Source organism: Numenius arquata, chromosome 14 (assembly GCF_964106895.1).
Source record: "Numenius arquata chromosome 14, bNumArq3.hap1.1, whole genome shotgun sequence".
Classification (NCBI taxonomy): Eukaryota; Metazoa; Chordata; class Aves; order Charadriiformes; family Scolopacidae; genus Numenius; species Numenius arquata.
In genome coordinates, this window is record NC_133589.1 from 7,177,838 (window position 1) to 7,205,300 (window position 27,463).

The window sequence follows — 27,463 nt, forward strand, 5'->3', positions numbered from 1 at the left end:
CTGGCCAGCGTGAGTTATTGCAGGTTCTCGTCAGGAGCCAGCGGCCAGCACCGGTCCCGTGGCAGCTCCTGCCTCCAGCCTGTGCCCGACCACCCCGTGGCTGCTGCCGACAGCCGCGCTTGGCTGCCCTGGAAGGGTGGCCACGGCCCCCGCTGCGAAAAATGGGGTGCAGAGACTGGGCACCTCGGGGGGAAGCGCAGTTCCCAGCCAGCCAGGCTGCCACACGCCCCACAGCACCCGAACCCGCCCAGGGCAGAGGGACCCAAGGGTAGCCTTGGGCTGTCCGGCACGTACACCCAACAAGACACGACCACGCCACGAGGACACGTGTGCACCTACCGCAGCATCCGGCACCCACCGTGCCAGCACGGCCTGGGACCCTGCGACCACCCGCCAGCCCCAGCTGCACCGCAGGAGCCATTGCATGTGATGGTCAAGGTTTTTTGGACACAAACAGGGCTGGCAGCCCATCAGGGGTTTTATTTTTTTTTATTTTTCTTTAAATATTTGTTGCCAGACTTCGTATAGGAGCAAACTTCTTCACAGCACCACGAGCCATCTACTATTCAGAATAGGAAGAATAAGACGAGTAGAGGTGAAATCTAAGCACAGAAGAGCAGGGAGAAGCACCAAGATGCATAGCTTGACAGATGGGATACGATACAGAGTCCATAACTTAATCATAAAAAATATATATGTATATATCCATCATGTAGAACTTTATGGATTTTTTTTTTTTTTTTTTAGATACATATTTTTTTTCTTTTCAACAGATATTTTCAGGCGGGTGGGTTTTTTTTTTTTTTGTTATTTTTAAAGTCTTTTTTGATATTTTTTTTTTTTTAAAGAAATTTCAAAGTTGTGCCAAACACATCTGGATCAGCGACCACAACGGGAGAGACAGGGGGAGGAGAGAGAGAAAGAGAGAGAAAGGAGGGGAAAGAGGGAAGGAGGGAGAGGAAGGCGGAGGGAGAGACCACTCTGTACGTCTCAAGAAAAGAAAGGAACAGCAACACTTTTGTTTTGAAACCACAAGCAAAAAAATGCATTCATCGGAACTCAAGCGACTGAACCAGACTCCAACTCCTGTTTATACATGAATATACAGCGGTGAGTCCCGGAGAACACACCAAGCACACGCGCGCACCCCCCTCCCCCCCGCGTGCACACACACACACACACACACACACGCATACCCACACCAAACAAATGCCAAAAAAAGAAAAAAAATAAAAAAAATTAAAAAAAATAAACAAAACCAAAACCTGAAGACACTCCAAAAGAACTGAAACACCTCCAGTATAAGAATTAACAAAAACCTCCATAAAACAAGGCACATCCTTTGAGTTCTTAACGGTGTAAAAATAAAGACGTGACACCGAATCCCAACGGAAAGACCCGAACAGAACTGCTTGCACGTACCTTCCACCCAGAGAAAAGGTAAATATTGTGCTACTCTTAGAATGAGTTTGCCACAAGACACACAGCTTAGTATAATCTAATAGTTTTTTTTTTTTTTCTCAAGCTAAAATCCAGTTTTCTCTTGATTTCTTTTAAACTGCTTTATATATAATTGCTAATACTTTAAAATCTTTTAAATATATATTTGTTAAAGTTTATTCTTTTTATTATTTTTTGGGGGTGGGGGAAATCTGGTTTATATCTTTTCTTTTTTTTTTTTTTTTTTTTTTTTTTTCCCCTCCAATAAATTAATACTTCTTTATAGCTTATCACTGTCCTCTCCCCCGGCAGGGAGGGGCCGGGCAGGGGCACGTCCCGCTGCCCCCCACCCACGCCGACGAGGGCCCCGAAATGGGGCATTCGCTCCCCAATTTGCAACCAACGCAAACAAAACCTCCCTTCCAACGCCCGAGGCAAAGCCCCCGCCAAGGGGGAGCCCCAACGGCCAGACCCCTGTGTCCCTCGGGCAGCGTCCCTCCATGGGGCATCCCCCCAGCCTGGGACCCCACGCCCAGCCAACGACGACGGAAAACCGAAAGAAAATTTTAAAAAGGAAAATTAAAAAAGGAGAAAAGAAACCCAAGTGCATTTGCCCACCCGGACCCGCCACCAGCACGGCCACCAGCAAACGCCATCGGTGACACGCGGCACATCACTGACGGAGCCGCCACCGCGCCGGGCAGGGCTTGTGCTACATTCGGCCCGTGGCCACCCACGGCGCCGTGGCCAACAGGGCACGGGTGCGATGGCGGTGGCCACCGGACAGGTAGGTAGAGAAACCCCCCTCCCCGCCTCCAGATCCCCGGCAGCAGCGGGGGCGGTTTCGGTCCGGGACGTGTTGCTTTGTTTCTTCTGTTGTATTTTTGTGTTTGTTTGTGGTTTTTTTTGCTTCTGCAAAAGGGAGTCCTGCCAGAGCCGGCGCCGAGTCCGTGAGCACAATCCTGAGGTATCTTCTTCTTTGTGCAAACCCCGAGGGACGGGATGTCCGGGAGGGGACGGCTGTACAAAGGGGACGGAGGGAGGGCGGCGGGGACCGGGGGTCGGGTCGTGGATCGTTGTGCCCTTGTGCCCACGTAAGCCCTGAGGTTCGCGGGGCCCTGGCGCCCCTCACTCCAGCATGGCGTCCAGCTGGTCCGCCAGGTCGTCGAACATGCTGCCGATGTCGTCCAGGATGCTCACGGTGCTCTTCGACTCCACGGCCGAGCTGGGTGAGTGGTGGGGCTGGGTCAGGACCGTGCACAGGATGGTGGCATCACACGGTCCCCTCTGCCCCACACACGGCCCTCCTGCCCCCTCTGCACCGTGTCACCTCCTCAGTGCACACCCCAGCACTACTGCATGGCTGGGGCCATCGTGGCTGGCCCCACGATGCTTGGTGTCCCCCACTGTCACCTCTCCAATGCAAGCCCTGTGCACCTGCATGCCCAAGTCACCCTGCCCATGCTGTTCCTGCACAGTGTCCCCTGGTGTCACCTCCCCAACACAGCTCCAGCCAAGGCCCCGTGATGCTCTGGCACAATGTTCCCACAACATCGCTCCCAGCACAGCCCTTGCTCCCGCCATGGTGGCACAGCTCATGATGCTCATGGCCTCCCGACCCCGCCATCCCCATGCAACCTGGTGGCACAGCGCGGCCCCACGCCCTCCCCTGGGGACCACCAGCCACTCCGCGCCCCCCCTTACTCTGCCGCTTGACTGTCCTCCTGCTTGATCTTCTCCTCCACGGCCTGCAGCGCGGCGGCCAGGGATGCGCTCGTCTCCTCCAGCTTCTGCTGCGCCAGCTCGGGGCCGGCGGTGTCGACGGAGGGGCCGGCGATGGCGGAGCGTGGAGGCTTCACCGGCACCTGCTGGGGCTGCGCACCGGGCGAGAGGGGCTTGGCGGGGCTGGAGCAGAGCGATGGCGGCGTGCTGGAGGGCTTGGCGGTGGCGGCGCCCAGCTGCCGGGCCGGGGACGGGGCCGGCGTGGAGCCGGCACTCACCGACTGGATGGCGGCGTGGGGCTTGGGGGGCTTGGGCGCCGTGGGGGGTGGCACGGGCTTGGGGGACACTGGGGGTGGCGTGCCATGGACCCGCTTCACCTCTGCAGAGAGAAGGGAGAGGGGCAGAAGGGCGGTGGGGCTGGCCGGGACCCCCGGCGTCCTCCCCGGGGAGCTCCCATCCCAGGGGGCTGGTGGGGCACCTACCTGGGCTGCCGGGGCTCGGGATGGGCACCTTTTTGGGGATGGGTGCTGGTGGTCCAGGCACCTTCTGGGGCAGCTGCGTCAGCACAGGCTTGGGGGACACCGGCGGCTTGAAGGGCTTCTTGGGCTCGGTGGGTGGTGGGATGTAGTCAGGGCCATCGGGGCGGGTGGCAGGCGGCGGGGTGGGGGGCGGCTCAGCCCCGCTCAGCTCGGAGGCCGGCCGCCGCTTGACGGTGCCGGTGCCGTTCTGGTATACGGCAAGCGGAGCTGGCTCCAGCGTGGGCTCCTTGTCCTTGGCCTTGGGCCGGCGCTTGACGGTGTCGGACTCGGTGAGGACGAAGCGGACGCCATCCTGCTGGCTCTGCCTGGCCCGGATCCGCCGCTTGAGCGTGGCGCTGGCCTCCACCTTGGCCAGGTCCCCGTGGCGGTGGGCCGGGGACAGCCCCTCGGCCGCTTCCCCCCGGGCTGGACCCAAGGGCCGTGGCCGCTGCTTGATGGTGAGGTTGCCCTCCTCGGCAAAGGGGATGCCGTCCGGGGAGCCACCACGCTCGACCCGCAGCCGCTCGCCGGGGCCATCAGCACTCGCCTCTGACCGCACGCTGTCGGCACGCTCGCGGCGGGCGGCTGCCACCAGCCCGGTGACGGGTCCGCTGATGGTCCGGCGCCTGTTCACCACCTCCCCGTCCAGCCCGATGGCCTCCTTGTGCTTGACGGTGGCCAGGACAGTGGCCACACGGGCACGCTCAGGGCTGCCTGGGGGGGCTCCTGGCTGCAGGTAGTAGCCCTCAGGTGCCTTAGCTGGCCCCGGCCCGCTGGCCCCATGTGGCTTCTGCAGCGCCAGCGCCCGGGCCCCGCCACCGATGGAGGACATCTCCAGCATGGCCGCGATGCTGCGCACGCTGCCGGCACTGCCCGTGTCCACGCTGCCGCCCAGGTCGCTGGCCCGCCGCTGCTCCCTGCGGCTGTCCCCCTCGGCAGCGGTGGGCCCGGTGGCCACCTCACCCTCACCCTCCTTGGGGAAGTCCTCGGCCATGCCGGCGCTGGAGATGGCGGAGCTGGAGCGCTTGGGTGGGGGTGGCGGAGGCCCCTTCTTCTTGGGGCGGACGGCAAAGGACTGGCTGCGGTTGACGTTCTTGTCGCCGCCGGCGGGTGCCCGCACCGAGTGGCTGCGCCCCACGCGCCGCTGGACGGTGGCGTAGGGCCCCGCGTCCGGCACAAGCAGCTCGTCCCGCTCCTGCTCGCTGTCGGAGGCGGCGTAGCGGTTCAGGCTGTGCGCCCGCTTCTTCGGCCGCCCCGGCTCCTCCTCGCCCTCACCCGCCGGCGGCAGGCACAGCACCGGCACCGAGACGGGCAGGACGGGCACCCCCGGGGGTCCCCCCTCACCCTCGGCGGGCTGCGGCAGGACATAGGCGAAGCCGCGGTGGGTGGGTGACTGGGGCAGGGAGCGGGGCGACGCGGGGCGCTCGCCTGGTGGCAGCAGCTGCGGGGTGGGCTTCACCTTGGCGGTGGCATGGGGCACTGTCGGGCCCTGCGGGGAGGGGGGCCGTGGCTTGCCAGGGGTCTGTGGCGGTGTCAGGTGCCCGGCAGAGGGTGGGAAGGGCTGCCGGGGTTTGCCAGGCACGGGTGGCACGCTGGCACGCTTGACGGGGTGGCCGTGCCGGGGCTGGCGTGCCTCTTTGGGTGGCGCAGGGGGGCCCTCGCCAGCCCCCTCCGCCAGGTACTCCTGGCTCTTGGAGATGGCAGAGGCAGGGGGGGCCCGCGGGCCATCCCCCAGCAGCTCCTGCGAGCTGCTCATCAGCCTGGCACGGCCACCAAGCCCTGGAGGAGAGTGGTAGCCAGGGGCCGCAGGGTTCACTGCCTTCTCGGTGGGCTCCTCGGGAGCTTCTCCTGTCATGGCCACCTGCAGCTCGCTGCTGAGCTCGCTGTCCTGGAAGGTGGTCATCTTGGGCGACTGGCACTCGGGCGGCTCTGGTGGGGGGGACTCAATGGCCAGCACCTCTGGGCACGTCCCTGCTGCTGCCTTCCTCTTCAACGTGCCCGGCTCGTACTTGCCCAGCTCGGCGCGCTGCAGCTCCGCCAGCTTCTTCACCGCCAGCATCAGCTTCTTCTGGTGGCCTGGGGACACCACGGGGCATCAGAGCCACTGCCAGGGGCTGGGGCCCCCCCAGCCAGTGCTGTGGCACGGGACCTTACCCAGCTTGGTGATGCCGATCTCCTGCAGGTCCTCCCAGGTGATGTCGGTGATGAAGTCGATGTTCTCATAGCCATTCTCCACCAGCACCTTGTAGTACTGGGACAGGCCGATCATGGAGAGCCACAGCGCCAGGTTAGCCTGGGGTGCAGGGCACGGCTCAGTACTGGTTGGCAGTGGGGTCTGGCCCCAGCACCTCCCAGCACTGCAGCACCCATGGGGCATCCCATCCTGCTGGGGGACGGACCCCGGGGGACGGCCCCAGGGGACTTCCCCATCCCCATGCTGTCCCTGTGCTCCACAAGCACCCAGGGCCATGCCCAGCCCTGTTCCCATGGGAAGCCCCTTGCTGTGCCCAGTCAATGGGTCAAGAAGAGGTGTTGGGAGGGGACACATGGTGTCACATCCATGGGGTGGACAGCTGGTACCAGCCTCATAGTCCCCAAGGTGTCGGGAGGGGCTGTGCGCAGCGCCAGGGCCACAGGATGTGGACATTGTCTGGGAGCAGTGAGCCAGCCCCCACCCTTGCCCCCCTGTGCCAGCCCTTCCCTGGAGGGGACAAGGTGGAGGGGTCTGGTTGTCACTGTGGATGTGGCTTCAGCACCCCCGGCCCCACGCAGCCCTTACCGGCTTGTACTCTGGCAGCCATTCAGGGATATTGAGGTTGTTGATCTCGGAGGCGATCTTCTTCCTGTGCCCCGGCTTGGTGACGCCGATGGCTGTGAGGTCCTGGGGAAGAGAGAGGGGTCAGCATCACCCCACACCAGCCGTGCCCCCTACCCTGCAGCACCAGCCAGCCCTGGTGTTCCCACAGCCTCACCTCTGGCGTCATCCGGCTAATGGTGGTGATGTCGTAGCCGGCGTTGATGAAGTTGGGCGCGTAGAGCTGCAGCTGGAACTTGCAGAGCCACTGGTACACGGCCTCCGAGCTCTGGGGATAGGGACCGCAGGAATCAGGGCAGACGGAGATGGGGACCCGCCACCCCTGCCCATGTCCCCCGGGGCTGTCCCCCACACCCATCCACATGCCGGCAGGGCTGGGAGCCGGCACCACAGAGGGTCTGCATGGCCCTGTGGCTTGGGGTACCCCAGGCACATGTCTGTCCCTGGGGGTGTGTGGTGGGCTGGTGCTGTGGAGCTGAGGGGGGCCAGCAGCCGCAGGAATGACTCATGCCACTGGCTCATGGCACGGCACAGCAGCCCACAGGCACCACCATCACGGCCAGCACCTAGAGCCAGGCCAGCCTTGGTGGTCACATCACAGGGCTGCCAAGGCACCTGCAGCTATGGGTCCACTGGGGTGGCCACACCACACGGCTGTGCCTGTGTTCTCCCCCCCCCAGCACCATGCTCCACTGTGGGGGTCCCCACGCCACCCCAGCACTCTCTGCTCACCTTCCCCTCCGATGGTGGCTCCATCTTCTTCAGCTGGGGCTCAGCTGGGGGCTGGGGGGCATATGGGGAACTGGCCACGCTCTGCGACCGTGACGAACCTGCCAGAGAAGCAGTGGTCAGTGGGGCCGGGGCCACAGACCCCCAGGCTCTGGCCAAGCAAGGTGGGGAGCTGAGCCCCTGTCCTGGGTGGGATTGCACAACCAAAGCCCCCGCATTGGCAGAGACAGGGCAAGCATGGGCGAGTGACACCTGCCTCAGCACAGCAGCCTGGAGCACCCCAGGGTGCCCTGGATGTGAGGTCTGGTCCTCTGGGACGGGCAAGGTACCATCAGATGGGTCACAGCCCCTATCACCAAATCCTGGCGAGGGCAGCAGGGCACCCAGCCCCCTGTGCCACAGCATACACGGCTCCTGGGTGCCACGGTGGCTCGCCCTGGGCAGCCCTTGCTGTTGCCCTTGCCCACCCACCCAGACCCAGGTGAGCTCCCAGCCCAGTTGGGGCCAGGGTGCTGCAGTGCCCTCCACCCAGTGCAGCTCTGAGCAGAGAGACCCAGCTGGACTCCTCTTCCAGAGCAGGTTTCCCTGGCTGCCCACCTCCCCTAGGTGCCCAAAGCCCTCTGTCCCCGCTCCTCTGGCCATGCCACCAATGCAGGACAGGGCTTGTCCACCTGCTGTGCCCCATAGCGAGGGGCCAGGCTGGAGAAGGCAGGCTGGCACGAGCTGCCTCATCCCCTGGGACCCCCGCAGAGGCACCCAGGCAGCCCTGCTGTGCCCACCCACCACCTGGTGCCTTTGCCAGCCCTGAGGGACACAAGGGCTGCCCAGAAATTTCTGCCCCGTATTTGCGATCAGGACCAGCAAGAGCAGCCTCTTCCCCCACCACTGGCAACTGTATCCTCCATGTGTATGCATTCCCCCCTCCCTCCCGTGTCTGTGTGTGCCCCCCTCCTCTGTGTGTGTGTGTGCATTTCCCCCCCCCCTCCCCGGCTGTGTGTGCATCCTTCTTGCATGTGCATCTTTCTGGCATCTGCATCCCACTTGCGTGGGCACTCTCCTCACATGTGCATCCCTCTGCCATGAGCATCTCCCTCATGTCTGCATCCCACTTGCGTGTGCATCTCTCCAGTATGTGCATCTCCCCCCCCGCGCCCCCCCCGCCAACGAGTGCATTCCCGCTTTGCGTGTGCATCCCCCCCCCCCCTTTCCCAGATTTCCATCCCCCTCTGTGTGTGCATCTCCGCAGCCCGGGCATCCCCCGGTACATTCATCCCCCACGTGTGCATCCTCCTCGCGTGTGCATCTCCCATCTGCACCGACGCCCCCCCCCTCCCAGCATGTGCCTCCCCCGCAGCGTGGGCACCCCCGCGGTGTGGCCATGCCCGCCCGCGGCCCCCCGGACGGCGGTGGCGGAGGGGACCCCGGCTCAGGCTCCAGCGGGGGGCCAGGGAAGAGAAGGGGCTGGGGAGGAGCGCTGCTGCCCCCCGCTTGCCCGCGCCGCCCCCCCGCCCCCCGCGGGGCCCCCACTAACCGAGGCAGGAGAAGGCCTGGCAGCAGCCGAAAGGCGAGAGAGTCATTTTTTACCCACACGTTTTTCTTCTGGCGACAGGTGCCGTGGCAATAAAAAAAAAGACAAATCCCTGGATCCACGGCACGCCCGCGGCAGGGCCAGGGCTCCTCCTGCTCCCGGCAGCCGGGCGGCCGGCGGCACGCACCTGCGGGGATGTCCTGCGCCTTGGCCGGCCCATCGCCCACGGCAGTCTCTTGCGCAGAAGCCTTCTGGGAAAGGACCGTTGCCAGCAGCTGAAAAACACCCCAGGAAGGGGGGGAGAACAGGCAGGAGTGAGGCGGGCGGGCGGCGGGGGTGCGTGCTGCGGGTGCTGCGGCGGCCACCCCGCCACCAGCCCCGGGTGAGGGTGGGCAGGGAGGGGGGCAGCAGATTCAGGCTGCAATGGGGAGAGCGGGAGCAGCACAGATGGTGCTTAGCAGGCGGTGGGAGCTCGCGGCGCCGCGGCACCCCGAATCCAGCCTGACGCATGCCACAGACCCAGGCTGCCAGCACTGGCTGCAGGTCCCCCCCACTGCCTGAAAAGCAGAGCCCCCCCGGCCGTCAGCACAGTGCTTGGCTTAGGGGCATGGAGAGCACGGTGCCCAGCCTGCTCTGGCACAATGCAGGCAGGATGCCAGGGGGGGTGGGCTCAGGGGTGCCTTGGCCAGGGCACGGGACACCCCAAGCTGCCGTGGGCAGCGCAAAAAGTGCAGGGGGCAATGTGCAGTGTGTAACGTGCAGGCAGCAGTGGGCAGCACGCTGGCAGCAGAATGCAGCGCGCAGTAATCTGCGGCGTGCACGGTGCAGGCAGGCGTGCACAGTGGGCTGTGTGCTGGCAGCAGCGGGCAGGCGGCTCCGTGCAGCGCGGAGCTGCAGCCTGCAGCGTGCCGGTGGCAGTGCGCAGCGTGCAGTGCAGTGCACAGTGCAGAGGCACCCTCAGAGTGGCAGCAGAGACACGGCGTGCAGCCTCGGCCGGACCCCGCACGTGCTGGCGGACCCTGCAGCCCGGTGGGACATCACGCCACGGGCACGTCCAGCACCGCAGCCGGTGGCACGCTGGGTGCCGGCAGGACGTCACAGCACCCAGCCGAGCATCAGTCCCTGCAGGGACCAGGGGCAGCTGCCAAGGCAGCAAATGCCTGCCCTGGGACAAGCCCCTGTGCCGGGACTGGAGTTGAGTGCCACCACAGGCCAGCACGGCCACCTCGGGGCCCAACTTACCTTGACGCCTTCAGAGCCAGCGTGCAGGGCATGCGCCCCACTGCCCGCGCTCTGCCCGCTCCCCGAGCTGCGGGCAGAGGCCACGCTGCCCGTGCTGCCCAGACTGCTGCGGTCACCACCTGCGCAGGGAGAGGAGATGCTGTCAGGGCACCGAGCCCCATGGCAGGGCAGGGGGACACGGCCGTGCCCCACCGGAGCCACTGCCACCTCCCGGTGTGTGCCCCACCAAGGACAGAGAGGGTCCCAGCAGCGCACACCCACTGTACCTGCGAAGGGTTTCCGCAGCACCCAGATCTCCTCCGCGGGAGCTGGCGTTGCTGGTCCGCCCTGCGACGGTGAGAGGTGGGATGGGCTCATGTCGGACCCACGGGACCCTTGGTGGCAGAGCAGAGAGAGCAGCCATCAGCCACGCGTGGCTCCGTGCGCTCAGGCTCGCATTGGGGTGGCACGGGATGAAACAACATGCGGCCCTGGGGCCCATCACTGCTGTACGCAGGGAAAAGCCCTGGCTGCAGCTGTGTCCAGGGATGCCAGCACTGTCCCAGGAACCCCCTCTGAGCAGCTGGTGACAGTGACTAGCTCTGGGACCCCGTCCTGCAGGGCTCCCCCTCCCTGCCACCAGTCAGGGACAGATCCATGGTGGGATGTCCCAATGCCCCGGCTCAGCCCAGGCAGGGGACAAGGACTGTATCATCTCTGTGCGGAGGAGAATGGGGACATGACCTGGTGCGGGGCAGCAGAGGGAGCCGGGCAAACTTGGGCGGTGGGGACCAGGGTCTCCACCCCATTGTCCCATGGGCAAGATGGCACTGGTCTGCCTGCGCCCATCTAGGGGAGGACACGGGCGGTGTGGGGCCAGGTTGAACTCCTGCACTCCCCAGGGTACCCCATGGCAGCCACCAACACATGGGTGACACAGCAGTGGGCAAGGGGACTCGGCCCTCCTAGCACAGCATGGCTCAAGGGTCATCGCCGAAACACCGCTCCTCCACCAGCTCACCCCACCAGCTGCCCCCGCCAGGTCCTGCTCACACCGGGGCTGGCCATGAGATGCCCAGCACTGGATGGGACCCACAGCGAGGGGCTGAGTTCCTCTGGCCCCCGTGGCGAGCCCAGGGTTTAAAACATCATCAGAGGGAGATGGACAATGGCCTCACAAGGCCTCGCACTCGGAGCTGCTGCAGCTCCACCGCCAGCCACCAAGGAGCCCAGCACAGCCCAGCCCCGCTGCCAGCCACCAGGTACGGGGCACTGCCACCCCGCCACTGCCCAGGCCACATTCATTCATTAAGCTGCTCGCCTCGTTAGCAGCCAGGCCCTAGCAGGGGGCAGCTGGTACAAGGCGATAAATTCGTTGAAGGAGCACGAGAGGGAACAACTTGCCACGCCGCAATGGGGCTGGGACGTCCCTGCGCCGCATGTGCCGTGGTCACACCGAGAGGAGCCTGCACGGCTCTGTGTGACCCATCAGGGAGAGAAAGCCCTGGGAAAAGTTTTGTTCCCTTGTCCCCAGCACTGGCAGATGGGCAATGTCAAGCTGCAAGTGTGGCTGGCCCGGCGCTCTCCCAACACAGCCTCCTGTGCCACTGCCACCAGGGCACGTGCCAAGACCCCCAGACACCAGACAGCTGGTGGTAGTACCTGCAGGCACAGCCTGGGCTGCATCCCTGCAACCCCCCCTGCCAAATATTTGCTCTCCAGGCACTCCCAATACATGGACCTGCAGCATCCATCACCTGGCCATGCCACAGGGACGGTCCCCATGGTGCAGCTGGGCACTGCCCGTACCGAGTCAGCCCTGAGAGCATCCCTCAAGAAAGCACACCAGGCACCACAGCCCCTTCCCGCTCTGAGCACAGACCCAACCCGGTTAGAGCAGCTCGCTGGGCGTTGAACCCCCTGCTGGGGGGTCTGCAGCAGGCAGAGAGTGTCCACATCCAAATTAACCTCCCACAACTCCTGGTCAGGCACCGAACTGCCCAGCCCTCCCCCCAGCACAGAGCCCGGAGAGTGTTTTTGGGGGTCCCCACGCAGCCGAACAGGGTGGGCAGGAGAGGAGGGGCCACGGGCAGAGCGTGGCCAGCAGCATGGCGCTGCCCCGCAGCCGGGAACAGCGGGTGGTGAGGGTGGGATGTGCCGGCAGCAGAGCCATGGGCCAGACATTCGGAGGGGTCGTGCAGGGCAGGGGGCCGACGGCATGCATGTGTGCACGCACCTGCACGCACTGCATGCATGCAGACACCCACGCACAGGCATGCACACGCCCGCATGCACACACACACACACACACACGCACCCACGTGCACGCACTTGCACACGCCTGCACGCACCCACGTGCAAACACGCCACGGCAAGGGGGGGGGGGGGGAGGGAGAGAGGCCGAGCAGAAAGAAAAGACTCGATACACACTTTAAAGGAAAAGAAAGAAATCCATCGAGAGCACGAAGCGAGCGGTGAACTACCTTGTCCGTAACGCAGCTCGTCGGCACTGCTAGGGGAGAGCCTGTGATAGCCAAAGGAACTGAAAAGAGTCTGATGGGAATGTGGTGGTGGAGGTGGAGGTGGAGGCAGGGAATGGAACGGATGGGACGAGGCGTCACCATTTAGCACAGCAGCCCCGTAAGCCGGGAGCGGGATCTTTTGGTAGTGTTGGGGGATTGTTACAGTCTCCCATGAACCTGATAATAAAACATAACAAGAGACAAAATGAAAAGAATCAAAATAATAGAGACACGCTCAGCGCCACCAAAAAAAAAAAAAAAAAAGAAAAAGAAAAAAAAAAGAAAAGAAAAGAAAAGGAAAAAGAAAGGGGAAAAAAAAAAAAAGCAGCAAACAAAATAAAGCAACCAAAGGAACGTGGAGAAGCCAAAACCGAGACCCAACCGATGCGGAGCCGAGCCAAGGAGCAGCAGCGGGAGCTCAGCACACGGCCCAGTGGCAGGGCATCGCCCATGGGCACATCCCGCAGACCTGCCACGGCTCCCTGCCAGGACACGGACACCAGGACAGCCCCATGCTTGAGGCAGGAACATCACCGTGGGGCTCCTGGCATTGTGGGGCTCCCACAGCCAGGCTGCCGGGGGGGATTCCTGCTCCCCATGAAAGCATCCCAGGAGGAGGCAGGCTGCAGGTACGGCTGGGCTGGGGGCTGCAATGCCAGCACCCCTGTGCCAGGCCAGCCAAGCCCCGGTGCAGCTGCCGACCCACTGCACGGGGCCAAGGGCTGCAGCCGATGGGATGGCAATGAAACCCCACACCCTGGCAAACACCACCACGGAGCCAGCTGCATCCCAGGAGCCACGGAACTCATCACTGTGGTACCAGCACACGATGCACACCCAGAGGGTGGCTCTGCCCCTGCCCATCCGGCACATGGTACCTCCACAGCCGTGCCCAGTAGCCAACAGCACTCATGCCACTGTTCCTTTGGGATCTCATTCAAACACTGCCATTCCCAGCCCGCGCCCCAGAGATCGCACAGAGCTGGGCAACGTGTGACTGCCAGGGGGGAGTGAGCTGGTCAATGCAGGGCCTTTCATCGCTGCCTGCAGAGGCACCAGCCCCATCACCCTGCATCTGGCAGCGAGCATGGTCACAGGCTATCCCGGGGGACCGCGCACTCCACCGGGAGCCTATAGGGACAGGAATGGGGACAGGGACAGGCAGCTGCAAGGCAGGGGAGCAGGGTCTGATCCCTGAGACAGCCCCTGGCCAGGGAGGGTCCCCGTAGGGCAGCGCCAGGATCCTGGCACTGGTGCCCAGCCCCCCTGCTCAGACCCCAACCACCAGGTCCCCTGGTCCCACTGCTGCGCCATCACCTCCAAACCACAGTGACGGCCGCAGGTCTCCCCATGCATCAACCTCCCGGCACCACAAATACCTCCTCCAGCCCAACACCAGCCTGGCACCAGGGCTGCCCTGTGAGCACCCCAGGCCTGCCAGCCCCAACCCTCATGCCCACCAGATGGGCACCAAGCTCACAGGCACAATGGGGACACTGACCCCACACACTTAATGGGGACACCAGCCCCACATGCACAATGGGGACACCGTCCCCATACACTTCACAGGGCACCGACCCCACATGCACAATAGGGACACCAACCCGGCGCACTCAATGGGGACACTGACCCCACATGCATGATGGGGACACCAACCCTGCATACTTGATGGGGGCAATGACCCCATACACTCAATGGGGACACTGACCCCGCACAAACAATGGGGACACTGACCGTATGTGGGGTCACACACTCAGAGGCACCATCCCCATGCACACAATGGGGGGACATTGACCCCACATGCATGATGGGGGCATTGTCCCAGCTTGGTTTCACCAGCTGCACCCCTGACACCCCAGGCACAGCACTGAAATGGGGCTCCCTGGGGCAGTGAGTTCGGGAGCAGTCGCGTGAGGGGAGGCAAAGGGGGGGGATTATTTGCCTGTTCGTTTGCTTATGGCCTCGACGAGGCTGGAGGGGAAGTAGCCCACGCGGTCATTGCCGGTCCGGTTGTCGTGAATGCAGCCCTTCCAGCGCCCGTCCGCGTGCTGCTCCAGCACCTGTGTGCAGGGGCTGGGTCAGGGGCCAGAGCCACCATCGGAGGTCCCTTCGGCCCCCTCCCCAGCCATACTCACGGTGATGACGTCCCCGGCTTTCACATTGAGGCTGGTCAGGTCATAGTTGTTGCAATAGTCCTTGACGGCCCGGACCTGCAGAGCGGCGGAGGCGTCTGCGGGGACACAGCAGGAGCGTCGCCGGCCGCCCAGCCCCACCACCGGGGCTGTCAACCCCCAGCCCGGCTTCCCCCCCAGTGCCAGTGCAGCCACCCCGTGTACCCCCGGCCCCCCTACCCCGAAGCATCTGCTTGATCTCCTTGCTGGCCTGGCTGGTGGTGAACTGGTTGACAATGTCCAGAGCCGTCTGGTTGTAGGTGTTTCTGATGTGGGCGTTGATCCCGCTCTGCAACGGTGCGGAGAGGGCTTGGGAGGAGGCTGTCCCCTCTCCCCAGCCGCCCACAGGATACCCCGGGCCACCCTGAGACCAGCAGCTGGAGGGCACAGCTCACTGCTTTGGTGTTTCGCCCCCCCCCGGACCCTCACCCTCATTCCCCGGGAGATGCACACATGCTGCTCCGCACCCCCGGCCACGGGGTCTCTCCCTTCCCACAGCCCATCCCCGGGCTGGAGGTGTCTGGGGGTGTCAGGGGGAGCCTTACATCCAGCAGCAGCCGCACCACATCCGTCTTGCCGCAGAGGGCCGCCTCGTGCAGCGCCGTGCCCGCCTTGGTTTGCCGGTTGATATCGATGCCAGCCTGCAGCAGGAGCCTGCGGGCAAACAGTGGGGTCAGCGAGGCCGGGGAACACACACCCCCCCGCCCCCTGGCACTGCCCTCCCCTGCCCACAGCACCCACCGGATGATGTCGATGTGGCCGTTCTTGGCGGCGAGGTGCAGGGGGCTGGTGCCGTTGGGGTCGGTGGTGTCCCCCGGCTTGGGCTCCAGCAGCGCCGCGCACATGTTGCTGTTCAGGAGCAGTTGGACCACCTGGCTCAGCAAACACAGACGGAGCAGGGCTGCAAGGGCGGCTCAGCCCCCACCTCCCCTCCCTGCTCTGTCCCCCCCCAGCAGTGGCACTGCAGGCCCCCACTGCCATCCCTTCCAGGGGCTGTCCACCCTCACCCCCCGGGGCTGCTCCAGCACCCCAGGGACCCTGCTGTGCCCCTGTCCCCTCCCAGTCTTCCTCTCGGTGGTCCCAGCGCTGCAAGGACTTACCCCGACCCGGCCAAACTCGCACGCCAGGTCCAAGGGCGTCTTCCCCGAATTGTCCATGATGCAGGGGTTGGACTGGTGCTGCAGGAGCATCTCCGACTGCAGAGGAGCGAGACCCCAGCTCAGTGAGGGTAGGGGCAGGACGGCCCCCCCGCCACCATCGTGCCCCGCCGCCGTCCCCACCGTACCACGTCGTAGTGCCCGTGCTGTGCCGCCAGGTGCAGGGGGATCTGGCCCTCATCCGATGGGATGTTGACAGAGGAACCTGCTTTCAGCACCATTTTCATGGGCTCCTTCTTGCCTTGCCAAGCCACATAGTGCAGGGGCCGCATGCCTGCAGGTGGGGAGGACAGGAATGCCATGAGCCTCCAGTGAGCCTGTAGAAGGGTGGGGGGGCTGCGGGCAGGACCCCAGGACTCACCTTTGTTGTCCTTGATGTCCACCGCAGCCTGCGCTTCCAGCAGCAGCGAGATGAGCTCCGTGTTGCCGTTGAGCGCCGCATGGTGCAGAGCCGAGAACCTGGGGACCGGCCGTGGTGTCAAGGGTCTCATGTCCCTGTCCCCTCTGCAGCCCTGCCATCCCCTGCCCAGCAGCGTGGCCTTGAGCCCACATCCACCCCAGCACCCCACAGCGCCTGCTCTGCCTCTGACAACCCACCACGTGCATGTGTCCCCCACATGCCAGGGCAACCCCATGTCTGGAGAAAGAGTTGCCACAGGGACCAGACATGGCTGAGCCACAAGCCGGCCATGTCCCGGTGTGCAACAAGGGCCAGAGGGCGGGATGTACCAGGGCAGATATGGGTTTTCTCTCCAGCCCATCACTTTATTTAGCTTTCCTGGGGCGCTGCAGCCACAGGAGAGACCCCCCCCCTGCTCCCAGCCTGTATGATGGGATGTAGGGCTGGGGATGCCACCAAGCTGCTAGTGGGGGCTGGCAGGTCTGATGTGGGGATGCTGGAGCAAGATTGGCACAGATAAGATGGTCCCTGGGGATGCTGATACCCCATGGGGCTGGAGGCTGATGGGCAGGGCAGGCACAGCGCGGGGGTCCCACCGAGGGCAGGGGGTGCCAGGGAGCCAACCTCCCCACTGACCCACTTCCCCCAGCCTGGCCCCGGCAGCACGACCATGGGCACTGGTGCTGTGGGGAGGAAGGGGGGTGGCTCAGGCTGCCAGATGGCAGTGGTGCCTCCCTGTGGTGCTGGGCCTTGCCCTGGGATGGAGAAAGCCCCCAGCACCGCACCCTGCTCTGCTTTTGCAGCCCCCGGGACCAGCCAAACCAGGAGGCTCGTCGCTGGGAAGGAGGCCAGGAGCTGACCTACTTGCTGCTCCCGGCGGCGGCATCCTCCGTGCGGCTGCGCTTGCGCCCATCACCCTGCCACTCCGGGCCCCGGTCACACTCAGTGTTCCCCATCCCATCCCCAGGGCCACCCCAGGTGTCACCGGAGCGTGGGAATGGACTGCAGACCCCAGCGGGACCTGCTGGCCCCTGCAGCCGCCTGGTGCCTGAGAGGCAGGCAGTGGGATGGTGATCCCGTCTGCCCCCCCCATCACCGGGACCCCCAGCTGAAGAGGGGGGACACGTCCCCACTGGGGAGCACGCTTTGGCCACCGTGTTCCCAGCGGAGCTGCCGCCTGCGATCCCCCGGCAGGGAGCGGCGATGCGAGCAGACAGCTCGTGCAGGAGGCCGATCCCCAACGTCTGCCTGGGAAATGTCAACATTTTCCGCTCCAGCGCCCCGCTCAAATCTGCTCAAGATGGTGCAAATCGCAGCCCTCCCCCGGGCTGCCTCGGGGGCTTCCCCCAGCACAGCCCAGCCAGCCACAAAGGCCACACACCACACAGGACACCGTCCCCAGGGCAAGCATGGGAACACCAGCATGGTGCTCACCCATGGCACAGCCCAGGAGTCAGCAAGCACAGCAGAGATGGGGAAACTGAGGTACAGCACTGATGCCAGCTGAGCTGGCACAGCACACTGGCAGCAGAGCAGATGCACGGGCTGCAGCCTGGGTCTGCCCTGCGCATTCTTGGGGGATGATCCTTTCCAGGAGCAGGGCTGGAGGCTGGACGTTGCTCCTCTGCTGCAGGGCTGTTCCTGCACCTGCCAAGCTGGCCAGTAGCCACAGGCAGGGCATGAACTTGAGACCTTCCTGCAGCTCTCAACTCCTGTCCCAGCCCTCCGGTGACCCACTGGCTCCGGCAGCCACTGCCTGAGGTGGTCCATGGGGTGATGCAGCCCCTTGCCCTGCCCACATCACACCCTCCAGCCCCTGCCCTGCGTAGGCACTGCCACGCTCCCGCCCCACCGCTGGCCGGAATGCCCACACGCTCCCACTGCCATGCATGCACACCCGTACGCACAGACACGCTTGCATGCACATGCACGCTCAGCTGCACATCCCTACGCCTGCATGCACCCGTGCACGCACACACGTGCACACATGATGCACTGGCAGGTACCAGGGGATGCCCACTGCCACTGCCCCGGTACCGGGGCCCTGCTCGGGGGCGAGGATGAGGAGGGACTCAGGCGTACCCTCCTGTTCCTGACGCCATCCAGCCCCTCCGCTCATGTGCCATTTCCATGGCTGCAGCAGAGCCATCCCCAGGGACCAACCGGCACTGCCCAGCCCCGTGTCCTGCTGCCCTGCTCAATGGTGGTGGGGAACAGGGCAAAGGGAGCCAGGGGGCACAGGGGGTGGCTGCTGACCATCCCTGCAAGCATGAGTCCCAGTTCCCACTGCAGCTCCCCTCCTCCTCCTCCGGGCTCTGGCTGCTTTCCTGCGCCAGAGGCCTCATTAGTGTGATTAGTGGGTAGTGAGCCTGCGGCCCCTTCTCTGCTCCTCCCTGCCTGTTGGATGCCGGCTGGGAAGCGGCGATCCAGCGGCACAGCCCGGCGGGGTCACAGCTTGCCCGCCTGCTGCCCTGCGGGGCTACTCCCTGCACAGCATCTGCAGAGTCCCAAGCCCATGGTGAGAGCTGGGAAGAGGCTGGTGAGACATGGGGCACAGCTCTTCCTCTGCCTTTCAGCCCTTGCCTCCCACCTCTGATGCCCGCAGCTGCAACTCCATGGGCTCAGGGCTGCGGGCAGGGCTCAGCCACACTGGCTAATGGGGGCAGGAGCCCTTGCCCACCCAGACCCTGGCTGCACGACTGCATCACTCCGTGCCCAGCGTGCCTGCACAGATGCACGAGACTCCAGCTCACTGCACCCTGTGCTGCACAGGTCCCCGGGGACACCCCCCCACACACTCCCCACAGCATGTGCACCCCTGCTCGCGGCACCCTATGGCACACACAACCTTGCCCACAGACCCCACCACATGCACACCCGGGCACAGGGCTCCCACTCACCCGTCGGTGTCTTGGAAGTTGACGTTGACTCTTTTTGCCGATCCGAGGAGCTCTGGGAGGGAGGGAAGGGGACAGCATGTTAGAGTGGCACAGGAGGTGGCTGGGACAGGGATCCGGGGCACACCGGGGAGGTGACGCAGCCGCAGCTCCAGGTTTCCCTCCCTACCCAGGGTTTGGCTCCCTGCAGCCCTGGCCAGGGTGCAGCATGGCACCGTGCAGGGCTGCCCAAACCTGCCGGCAGGAGGGCTTGGGATGGAGGGGTCCCTGCTAATGGTGGCAGAGCCCAACGACCTCTCCTGGCACAAAGGTCTCCATCCACCCAGGCTGCGGTGGGTTTGCCTGGGGCTCCCTCCCCAGCTCCTCTGCCTCGCTGGGGTTCTGGCATGGCCTCATGGAGCCCAGCACCACACCAAGCTGCCAGGTCCGGCTGCTTCGACAGAGTGGTGAGCTTGGCACGCTCCCCCGGGCACCAGCACGTCCCCTGTCCCTGCAGCCTCCCCATCCAGCACTGCCCCACTCCCACCTCACACCTGCCTGTGTGGGAAAATCAACCGCCTCGGGGCAATCCAATTAGCACCACGAAGAAAGACGAAGCCAGATTTACATAAGATTTAACCGAAAAATGCCACTCAAGCTTTCCAGTGAGCCTGCTCTTTCCTCGCAGTCCCCAGCAGGGAGCTGGAGCAGGAGGAGGAGGAAGAGGAGGGTGGCAGAGCCCCAGGCTGGGTACCCACACAGCAGCCCCTGTGCCCACCACAGTGAGCTGGCACCGCCACAGCCCTGAGCCTATGGAAAATAATTCAATAAAGGCTGCCCAGCCCTGCAGGGAGGAGGGATGGCCACCCTCACCCTGGCAGGTTGGCAGGAAGCGTGTCGGGGACAAGCACACCAGGGACAAGCCGACTGGAAGGGGTGACTTCAGGCAGGGAAGGGAGACGTGGGATCAGAAGGGATGCTCCCCATGTGCCATGGCCTCTCTCGCTCCCCCAGCCCTTGTCAGCCTCCCAGTGCGATATTCAGTTATTCAGCGCAAAGGGCTGTGTCAGCAAATGGGGCGCAGCGGGCACCGGCAGTGGGAAGGGTGGCTGTGCCCAGCCCCGACCCAAGAACCTAGGGAGCGGTGCTGGGCTGAGCCACCCCTGCTTGGGCCACGCATGGCAGATGGTCCCAGGAGGAGCTGGGGCGGTGGCAGAGGTTTCTCCCTGCAAACAGAGAGGCTCCCGGGCTGCCAGAGCACCAGCTCCCGCCCACGCTCCATCAGCCACCCAACAGCCCAAGCCACAGGGCATTTTCTAACAACAATGCAGCCCCATGCCAATTGGCAAGAACCCTGGAGGGCGGCTTCTGAACAGCCACGACGATCATCTCCTGTCCACCAGGTCCCCAGCCTTTCCTGGCACCCAGGGTGCTGAGAGGATACAGGGTACCATGGGGTTCCCTGGGCACAGGGAGGGACGGGGGCACCACTGGGTCCCCGCAGCCAGCCCCGCTTGCCCTCCTTCCAGCAAACGAAATGCCACCAGCCTGAGCCCCACGTGCCGGGGCAGCCTCCCTTGCCCTGGCAGCTCACACTGCTCGTTTAACACATTAACAAACCACCCCAGCAACAAATCCCCATCGGGGCAGCCAGACCTGGGGAAGAGTCCCCACATCCCATCCCCGCTGCAGCATCCCTGTGCTCCCCCAGCAAGGACTGGAGCTCCCGGCTCTGCAGAGCTCCCCGGCACCGGGGTCGATCGCAGTGACCAGGGGCCGAGCAGGTCTTCGCCAGCCCCGAGCTGCCGCCAGGCTCCCCAACAAAGGTGCCATTCAGTGCCGGTGGAGAGGAGCCCAGGACGGCTTCCGCTGCCGCCCGGAGCCAAGAAGCAGCTCCCAGGAGAAGGGGGCCGAGCCGCCCCCCAGGGATGCAAATGGCCAGCGGACAAAAGGAGCCAGCGGGCGCAGGAGCGGCACCATGCCCGGCACTGGCTCCAACCTCCGGCCCCAAGACGGGCCCCGCTCCGGCTAACCGGTCCTCGCAGACAGACGGACGGATGTCAGCGGGTCTGCAGTGCCTGGCCTTTCCCACGGGTTGCTCCCAGCAAGGGGGCTGGGACGGGGCAATGTCCAGGGATCGGCATCGCAGGGTGCAGTGGTGACACTGACGGCATCACTGCTGCACCCCACGATGCTGATCCCTGGGTACCCACCGGCAGCCCCCCGCACCGGCCAAACACATCAGCCGAACACACCGTAGCGGCGAATCTCTCCTCCCTGCACCTGCAGGAGAGGCTGCGGCTGCCAAAATCTGTTTAGCACGTCCATCATCACTTGTGCCAAGTGCTTAGTCAGTGACTTCCAGCCGTGCAGCGGTTTGACTTTCGTTAAAGCCCTGGCAGTGGCCGCCAGCCTGCCGGTGCCCGTGACGGGCTGCGGCAAGCTCGGGCCCCGGCATGGCTTCAAGCGCTGCTGGGAAAGGATCTTTAGGGGCGGCATTGGTCTGATGGGGTCCCCTGGGGAGCAGCTGGGAGGTCCCATATCCTCTTGGGGTAGGTGCCCAGCAGCACAGCGAGGTGTGGATGGTGGCACGGATGGCGACGCAACGGCTGGCACCCCTGCGGGGCCAGGCCAAAGCCACAGATGGTGGCACCGGTGAAGAATCAACCCCATGTCTGCATCAGCACCGGCAACCTCGGGGGACAGTGGCTTTGCACTGGCAGCGGGCAGGGCAGGGAAGGCAGTGGCCGCCGCACCAGCCGGCGCCACTTAAAGCTCCTGAGGGGCCACAAGCAAAACCCTCAAACCATGGTCCCACAGCCCAGCAATTAAGCCCCTCCTGTAATGAAGCAGCAGGTGTGCCTGGCATGGGGCATGACAGTGCCGTGCCGAGGGCACCTGTAGCCCAACTGGGCCCTTGGCACAGCCCTGCCATGGCTGGGTGCCCGCAGTTCCCGGGGCAGGGGGAGCAGGATGGGCACCCCAGCACTCCACCAATCCACAGCCTGGAGCCACCTCAGCCCCACTGCCGCCATGGGGGATTTGCAGCATGTCTGGGGGCAGGGAGACATGGAAGAACTTGTTAACAGCTGGGAAGCACAAGGAAAACTCTTCCATTAACAAGGGAGAGAGAAAGGAGCTGAGAGCACTGCCAATTAAAAATACCAGCCACAAAAGGAGACGGGCACGGCGGGGAGGAGAGCAGGGCTCCTGCATAGCCATGCTGCCAGCATGCACTGAGCATGTCCCTAGCTGTCCTCCCTGCTGGGATCACCAGAGAAGTGATGGAGAGCACTGAGCACCCACAAACATCGTCCTGCCCTGCCCACGCAGAGGCAGATGCTGGGGACATCCGGCAGAAGTTGCAACACAGAGGGATGGTAGCATCCCCAGCGCTGGAGCCCTTGCTCAGACCGCCTGAGCCCCCCCTCAGGATGCCCCAATGTTCCCTCTTTGCTCCTTATGGGCTGCTCAGGTGAAGGTCATGCCCCATTGGAGCACTGGGCTCCCTGGGCATCCCAGCCCCATGGCACAAGCCACGGCTCTCAGAGTAGCTTGCACCCCACAAGCATCCCGAGGGGCCTGAGGGTCAGGCAAGACCACATCGCTGGCACTGGGTAAGGGGGACAAACTATATTACGGGACCCAGTGAGCCCCAGCAATGCCAGGTCCGGCTCCAGCCCACAGCTCCCGCACACACCGGGAACCGCAGCCGTCTGCCGTAGACACCATAGACACTATAAACAGCGTCTGCTGCGAGTAAACACCGCCGCGGGGAGCTCAGCCCAGCCACTACTCCCAGAAATGCCTTTACTTAAACACAGAGCTCACAGTAGCTAAATGCACGCTTGAATTCAGCCCAGCGCTCTGCGTGCAGCGAGGGCGGTGGGCTCCTCGCCGGCCCTGTCCTCGAGCAGCGACAGCCCGATGGGCACGGCGACGGCAGGCGACGCACGCGCCGGCTGCACGTGCAGGGCTGGGCGCGCAGGGGGGAACCTCTCTGCCCGACCCCAGGGTCCAGTCACACATCACCCTGACCCCCTGCATCCTCACTCCGTGCCTGGCTGCTGCTGCGGGCACCCCAGTGCACATCGCAGGGAGATGCCCGTGCCAAACGGCCGCTCCGGGCATCCCGGTGCATGCCATGGGGAGAGCCCCATGCCCAACCACTGCTCCGGGCACCCCAGTGTACATCATGGGGAGACCCCCATGCCCAACCACTGCACTGGGCACCCCAGTGAATGCCATGGGGAGACCCCTGCACCCAACCACTGCTCCAGGCATCCCAGTGCCTGCCACAGGGAGACCTTCATGCTTAACCACTGCTCCAGGCACCTCAATGCACACCATGGGGAGACCCCATGCCCGGCTGCTCCAGCCCCTCCGCTGCACCCATGCCTGAGGCCACGGCTCCGCACAGTGGGACTGCTCAGTGCCTCTGGGGGCTCCTCTCCCTTCCCCTCTCCCTTCCTGTTAGCGTGCTCATATGCCAGCCCCCTGCATCTGCAGCCAGCACAGCGCCAGCACCGATCGATGCCCGGCCTGGGTGCGGGGGCTCCCGGCCAAGCCCCCGCTGACAAAGCACATCCTCGCCCAGCTCCCCCCCAGCAGTGCCACGCCAGCTCGCAGGGAGCGGATGGTTGCTCCGAGCAGATGGCTCCAGCCTCCGCTAAATCAACATCTACTTAATGAAGGGAAAGCCGTCGCTGCCCCCCTACCTCACCCCAGCTCGGCAGCGGCGGTGGATGAGCCAGTGCAACCCCTCCAAATCCTCCTCCCCATCCCTTCCATCACCCCACTGCAGGGGTCCCCCTCCCCTCCAGCCCCACCGTCCCTGCCACTTCCCCCCCAGTCCACATGGGCAGCAGAACCCCTGCGTGTGTGCCCCCAAGCACAACAGGGACCCCAGGGACCCCACAAGCAGGATGACACCGAGTACCCACAGGGAAGACATTCAAGGCAAAGCCAAGTGCCTATTTCAGAGGGAGGGGAGGACCCTGCAGCGGCATCGCCGTGAGCTGCCGGATAAAGGAAGCATCCAAAATAGCTGCTCTTAATTATATCCTTGCTGACGAGTGCCACGCAAACAACGAGCGCTGCAAGCGCTTGCTGCACGAGGAGCCCTGGCATGAGTGGTTCTATTCCTCACAGCGAGAATGGAGTCCCTACCGTGGGGTCCCCATGGGGGCACGTGTGTGGGCAAATTGCGTGGCCACAGGGTCTGCCCACACATGTGCCACCGTGGGGACCCCATGGCGGTGGCTGGAGCAGCCCTGGCTGGGTCCAGTGGTGATGGGGGCACCAGGGAGCCAGTCCTCACCACTGACAGACAGAGAAAGGCTTGTACTCCTGCAGCCAAGGTCGTATCAAGCACTGAGGCCGGCGCGATGTTCAGATGCTAATGAAGCTGTTATCATCTGCTGATCGATTTTGACTGTATAAATAATGCACCGGAAAACTCGCAGGCTGCTGGCTGCGTGGGAAGGGATTGCCTGGGGCAAAGAGGTAGCAGGGATGGGACAGAACCGTTGCAGCCCAATGCCCACCACAGTTGGATACCTACTGCCCACCAGAGCTGGATACCCCAGTGCCCATCACAGCTGGAAAACAACTGCTCATCACAGCTGCACACACACTGATCACCACAGTTGGACACCTCAGTGGCCGTCTCAGCTGGATACCCACTGCCCACCACAGCTGGACACCCCAGTGCCCATCACAGCTGGATTACAACTGCCCCCCACAGCTGGACACCCATTCCCATCACATCTGGACCCCCCATGACATCTGGACACCCACAGCTGGGTGCCACGATGCCCAGCACAAGCCATTCCTCAAATCCCAAAGGACTTTGGGGGGATGCTGGCCCTGTGCCCAGTGCACCCACTGGTGCTCTGGACACCTGGCCCTTGCACGGAGCCTTCCCTAGGGAGCAGAGAAATCTGCACTTCAAAATCAATAGGCCGTGGCAGCCTGAGTCACGGTGCTGCAGCAGCGCAGGGCTGTCCCCTGAGGCCGGGATGAAGCAACTTAAATGCAGCTTTCAAGAAGCAGTGGGGACTCCTCAGTGATTTTTTTTAAAAAAAAAAAAAAAAAGGAAACTTTTCAATCCCAAGGGAGGATGAGGGGCTGACCCTGCGGGCTACCGGGGCAGGCGGTGACAGGGGACGTGGACGTCCCCAAGGTAGGGCTGACCCACTGAAAACCTGAGGCTGGAGCCAGCTAGGGTCATGCTGGGGCAGCGGTGCTCACCAGTGGCTACTGTGAACATCCCCGCTCTCCCTGTATCACCAAGCTGTATCCTCACCTGACCCTTGCCACATGGTGCCCCGGAGCCCAGCCAGGCCATTCACCACTGACACTACATCAGCTGGATTCCCGTGGGGCAGCCCCAGCCCCTCAGCACTGCGGAGCCTCCCCCAGTCCCGGTTTGAGGTTCAGCCCCAGCTCTGCAGATGCTCCCTCCCAGTGCAGAGTTACTGCCTACAAAGTCTCGGCAGCCTCCTGCCCGCTCCGGGCTGCCTGCAAACCCGCTGACCCCTGAAAAAAACACGGTGCCACGCTGCTCTGCCACGCGAAGGATGCTGGTGACTTGGGCCCGTGCACCCAGGGATGCGGGGAAGCCGGCAACAGGGATGGGCAGGGGTGCAGACAACACCGTGACACATTGGCTCCGGCCCCACAGGTGGGCACGAGGTGCTGTGCTCAGCCCCGTGGCACCAGCACCAAGCATCATACCAGTTCCATCGTGCCCGTCGCCGCCGGCCCCGGTGCCAGCCGTACGCCCACCCTCGTCTCTGCGGAAATGCATGTTGGTGCTGCTTCCATGGAGCCTTAATTGACAGCCTGTTCTCCCCGTGCTGGGGCGGCAGCAAACAGGTAATTTTCAGTAATCACCCTGGCTGGAAAGAGTCAGCACCAGCGTGGTGAGGCTGCCACGGTGGGGGACAGGATGCAGCTGTTTGGGGCCACCATCAGTCTGCATCTTCCTGTCTGTCCACATCCCAGCAAACCAGCACCATGCATCCTCAGTGCCAGAGCAGACGCTGCCCAGGACACGAGAGTAGAGAGGGGGCAGATGCCAGCACCGCTCACCTCCACCTTGGGGCAGAGATGATCCTGTCCAGCCCCACCCCCGTCCTCCCCATCTCCTCCTCATCCTCACCTCCTCCATGGGGCCAGAGAGCCCTGGGAGGACCGACTCCAGTCACACTGCCATGCGGGGAGGGATCAGTAGCTTTGTGTATCTTAAAGCATCACTAACTAATAATTTTACAAGGGCATGTAGTGATAGGACAACGGGTAAGGGCTTTGAACTGAAGTGGGGTAGATTTAGATTAGATACAGGGAAGAAATTTTTCACTCTGAGGGTGGTAGGACACAGGAACAGGTTGCCAAGAGAAGTTGTGGATGCCCCATCCCTGGAGGTGTTCAAGGCCAGGCTGGATGGGGCTTTGAGCAACCTGCTCTAGTGGGAGGTGTCCCTGCCCATGGGTGGGGGAGTTGGACCTCGATGATCTTTAAGGTCCCTTCTAACCCAAACCATTCTGTGATTCTGTAACTAACAAACAGTCACTATCATCTGGCCTCCCACAAACCCAGCCACAGTCCAGACATCGCTGGGAAGTGGCAGGGAGCTCCCCGGCGTGCACAGTGTGTGCGTGTGTGTGTGTGCATGCGTGTGCATGCAGACAGCTCAGATAAATAACAGGGCAACGGGCCCTGCTGCAGCTCCGGGCTCGAAGCTCCTGTACCGTACGTGGGTAAAACAGGCCCTGAGATCTATTTTGAACATGATGCCTTTAGTGCCATCATTTGTCTCTGTCCACAAAACAACCTGTTTCACCTTCCCCCAGTGCTCCCATGCATATCGTTGCGCTGTGCCCACTCGCACACCTTCCACACCACGGTGACTTTCCCGGCAGTGCCCGTGGGCAGGATGGGTGCCGGCGATGGGCAGCTCTGCGGGTGTGCGGGCTGGCAGCTCAGTGATGCTGCGGTCACTGCCGGGGTGGATGAGCAGCACGGGGACGTGCAGCAAGGCAACGCCATGCAACTGTCCTGAGCACCAGGAGCCCAGTTGGAGGCATCACACTGCTCCAGAAAGCCTGGCAGCGCTGCAGGGGAAGGACAGGGCTCACAGGACCCATCCTAGTGTCCCCAGCACCGTGGACACTGGGTGGGAGGGCTGGCAGAGGCAGCGTGGGACCACCTACCCCATCCCTGACAGGAGCCGGGGCTTAGTAGGAGGCAGCCCCAGGATCCACACACGCCGGAGCAGAGACAGCCGGGAGAAGAGCTGCTGCGGAGCTGCACAGCCACGAGGAGCGCGCCATAAACAGCCCAGCTGCAATGCAGGAGCCG

The 27,463-nt window shown here is 63.7% G+C and overlaps 1 protein-coding gene across 1 annotated transcript in view; it reads right to left on the reverse strand.

Moving 5' to 3' along the window:
- Positions 1-2,568: 2,568 nt before the first annotated feature.
- The window catches only part of CASKIN1 (CASK interacting protein 1), a 32,148-nt gene continuing 7,253 nt past the window's right edge, over positions 2,569-27,463 (reverse strand). The window contains exons 2-21 of the mRNA XM_074158431.1: positions 19,124-19,175; positions 16,185-16,282; positions 15,952-16,097; positions 15,767-15,862; positions 15,408-15,538; positions 15,212-15,320; positions 14,847-14,955; positions 14,631-14,725; positions 14,438-14,555; positions 11,646-11,673; positions 10,261-10,346; positions 9,995-10,113; positions 8,940-9,027; positions 7,228-7,325; positions 6,653-6,763; positions 6,460-6,561; positions 5,835-5,973; positions 3,645-5,756; positions 3,145-3,541; positions 2,569-2,665 (exon numbers count right to left, since the gene is read on the reverse strand). Coding sequence (XP_074014532.1) covers positions 2,569-2,665; positions 3,145-3,541; positions 3,645-5,756; positions 5,835-5,973; positions 6,460-6,561; positions 6,653-6,763; positions 7,228-7,325; positions 8,940-9,027; positions 9,995-10,113; positions 10,261-10,346; positions 11,646-11,673; positions 14,438-14,555; positions 14,631-14,725; positions 14,847-14,955; positions 15,212-15,320; positions 15,408-15,538; positions 15,767-15,862; positions 15,952-16,097; positions 16,185-16,282; positions 19,124-19,175 — 4,331 coding nt within the window. The remainder of the gene's footprint in view (positions 2,666-3,144; positions 3,542-3,644; positions 5,757-5,834; positions 5,974-6,459; positions 6,562-6,652; positions 6,764-7,227; positions 7,326-8,939; positions 9,028-9,994; positions 10,114-10,260; positions 10,347-11,645; positions 11,674-14,437; positions 14,556-14,630; positions 14,726-14,846; positions 14,956-15,211; positions 15,321-15,407; positions 15,539-15,766; positions 15,863-15,951; positions 16,098-16,184; positions 16,283-19,123; positions 19,176-27,463) is intronic.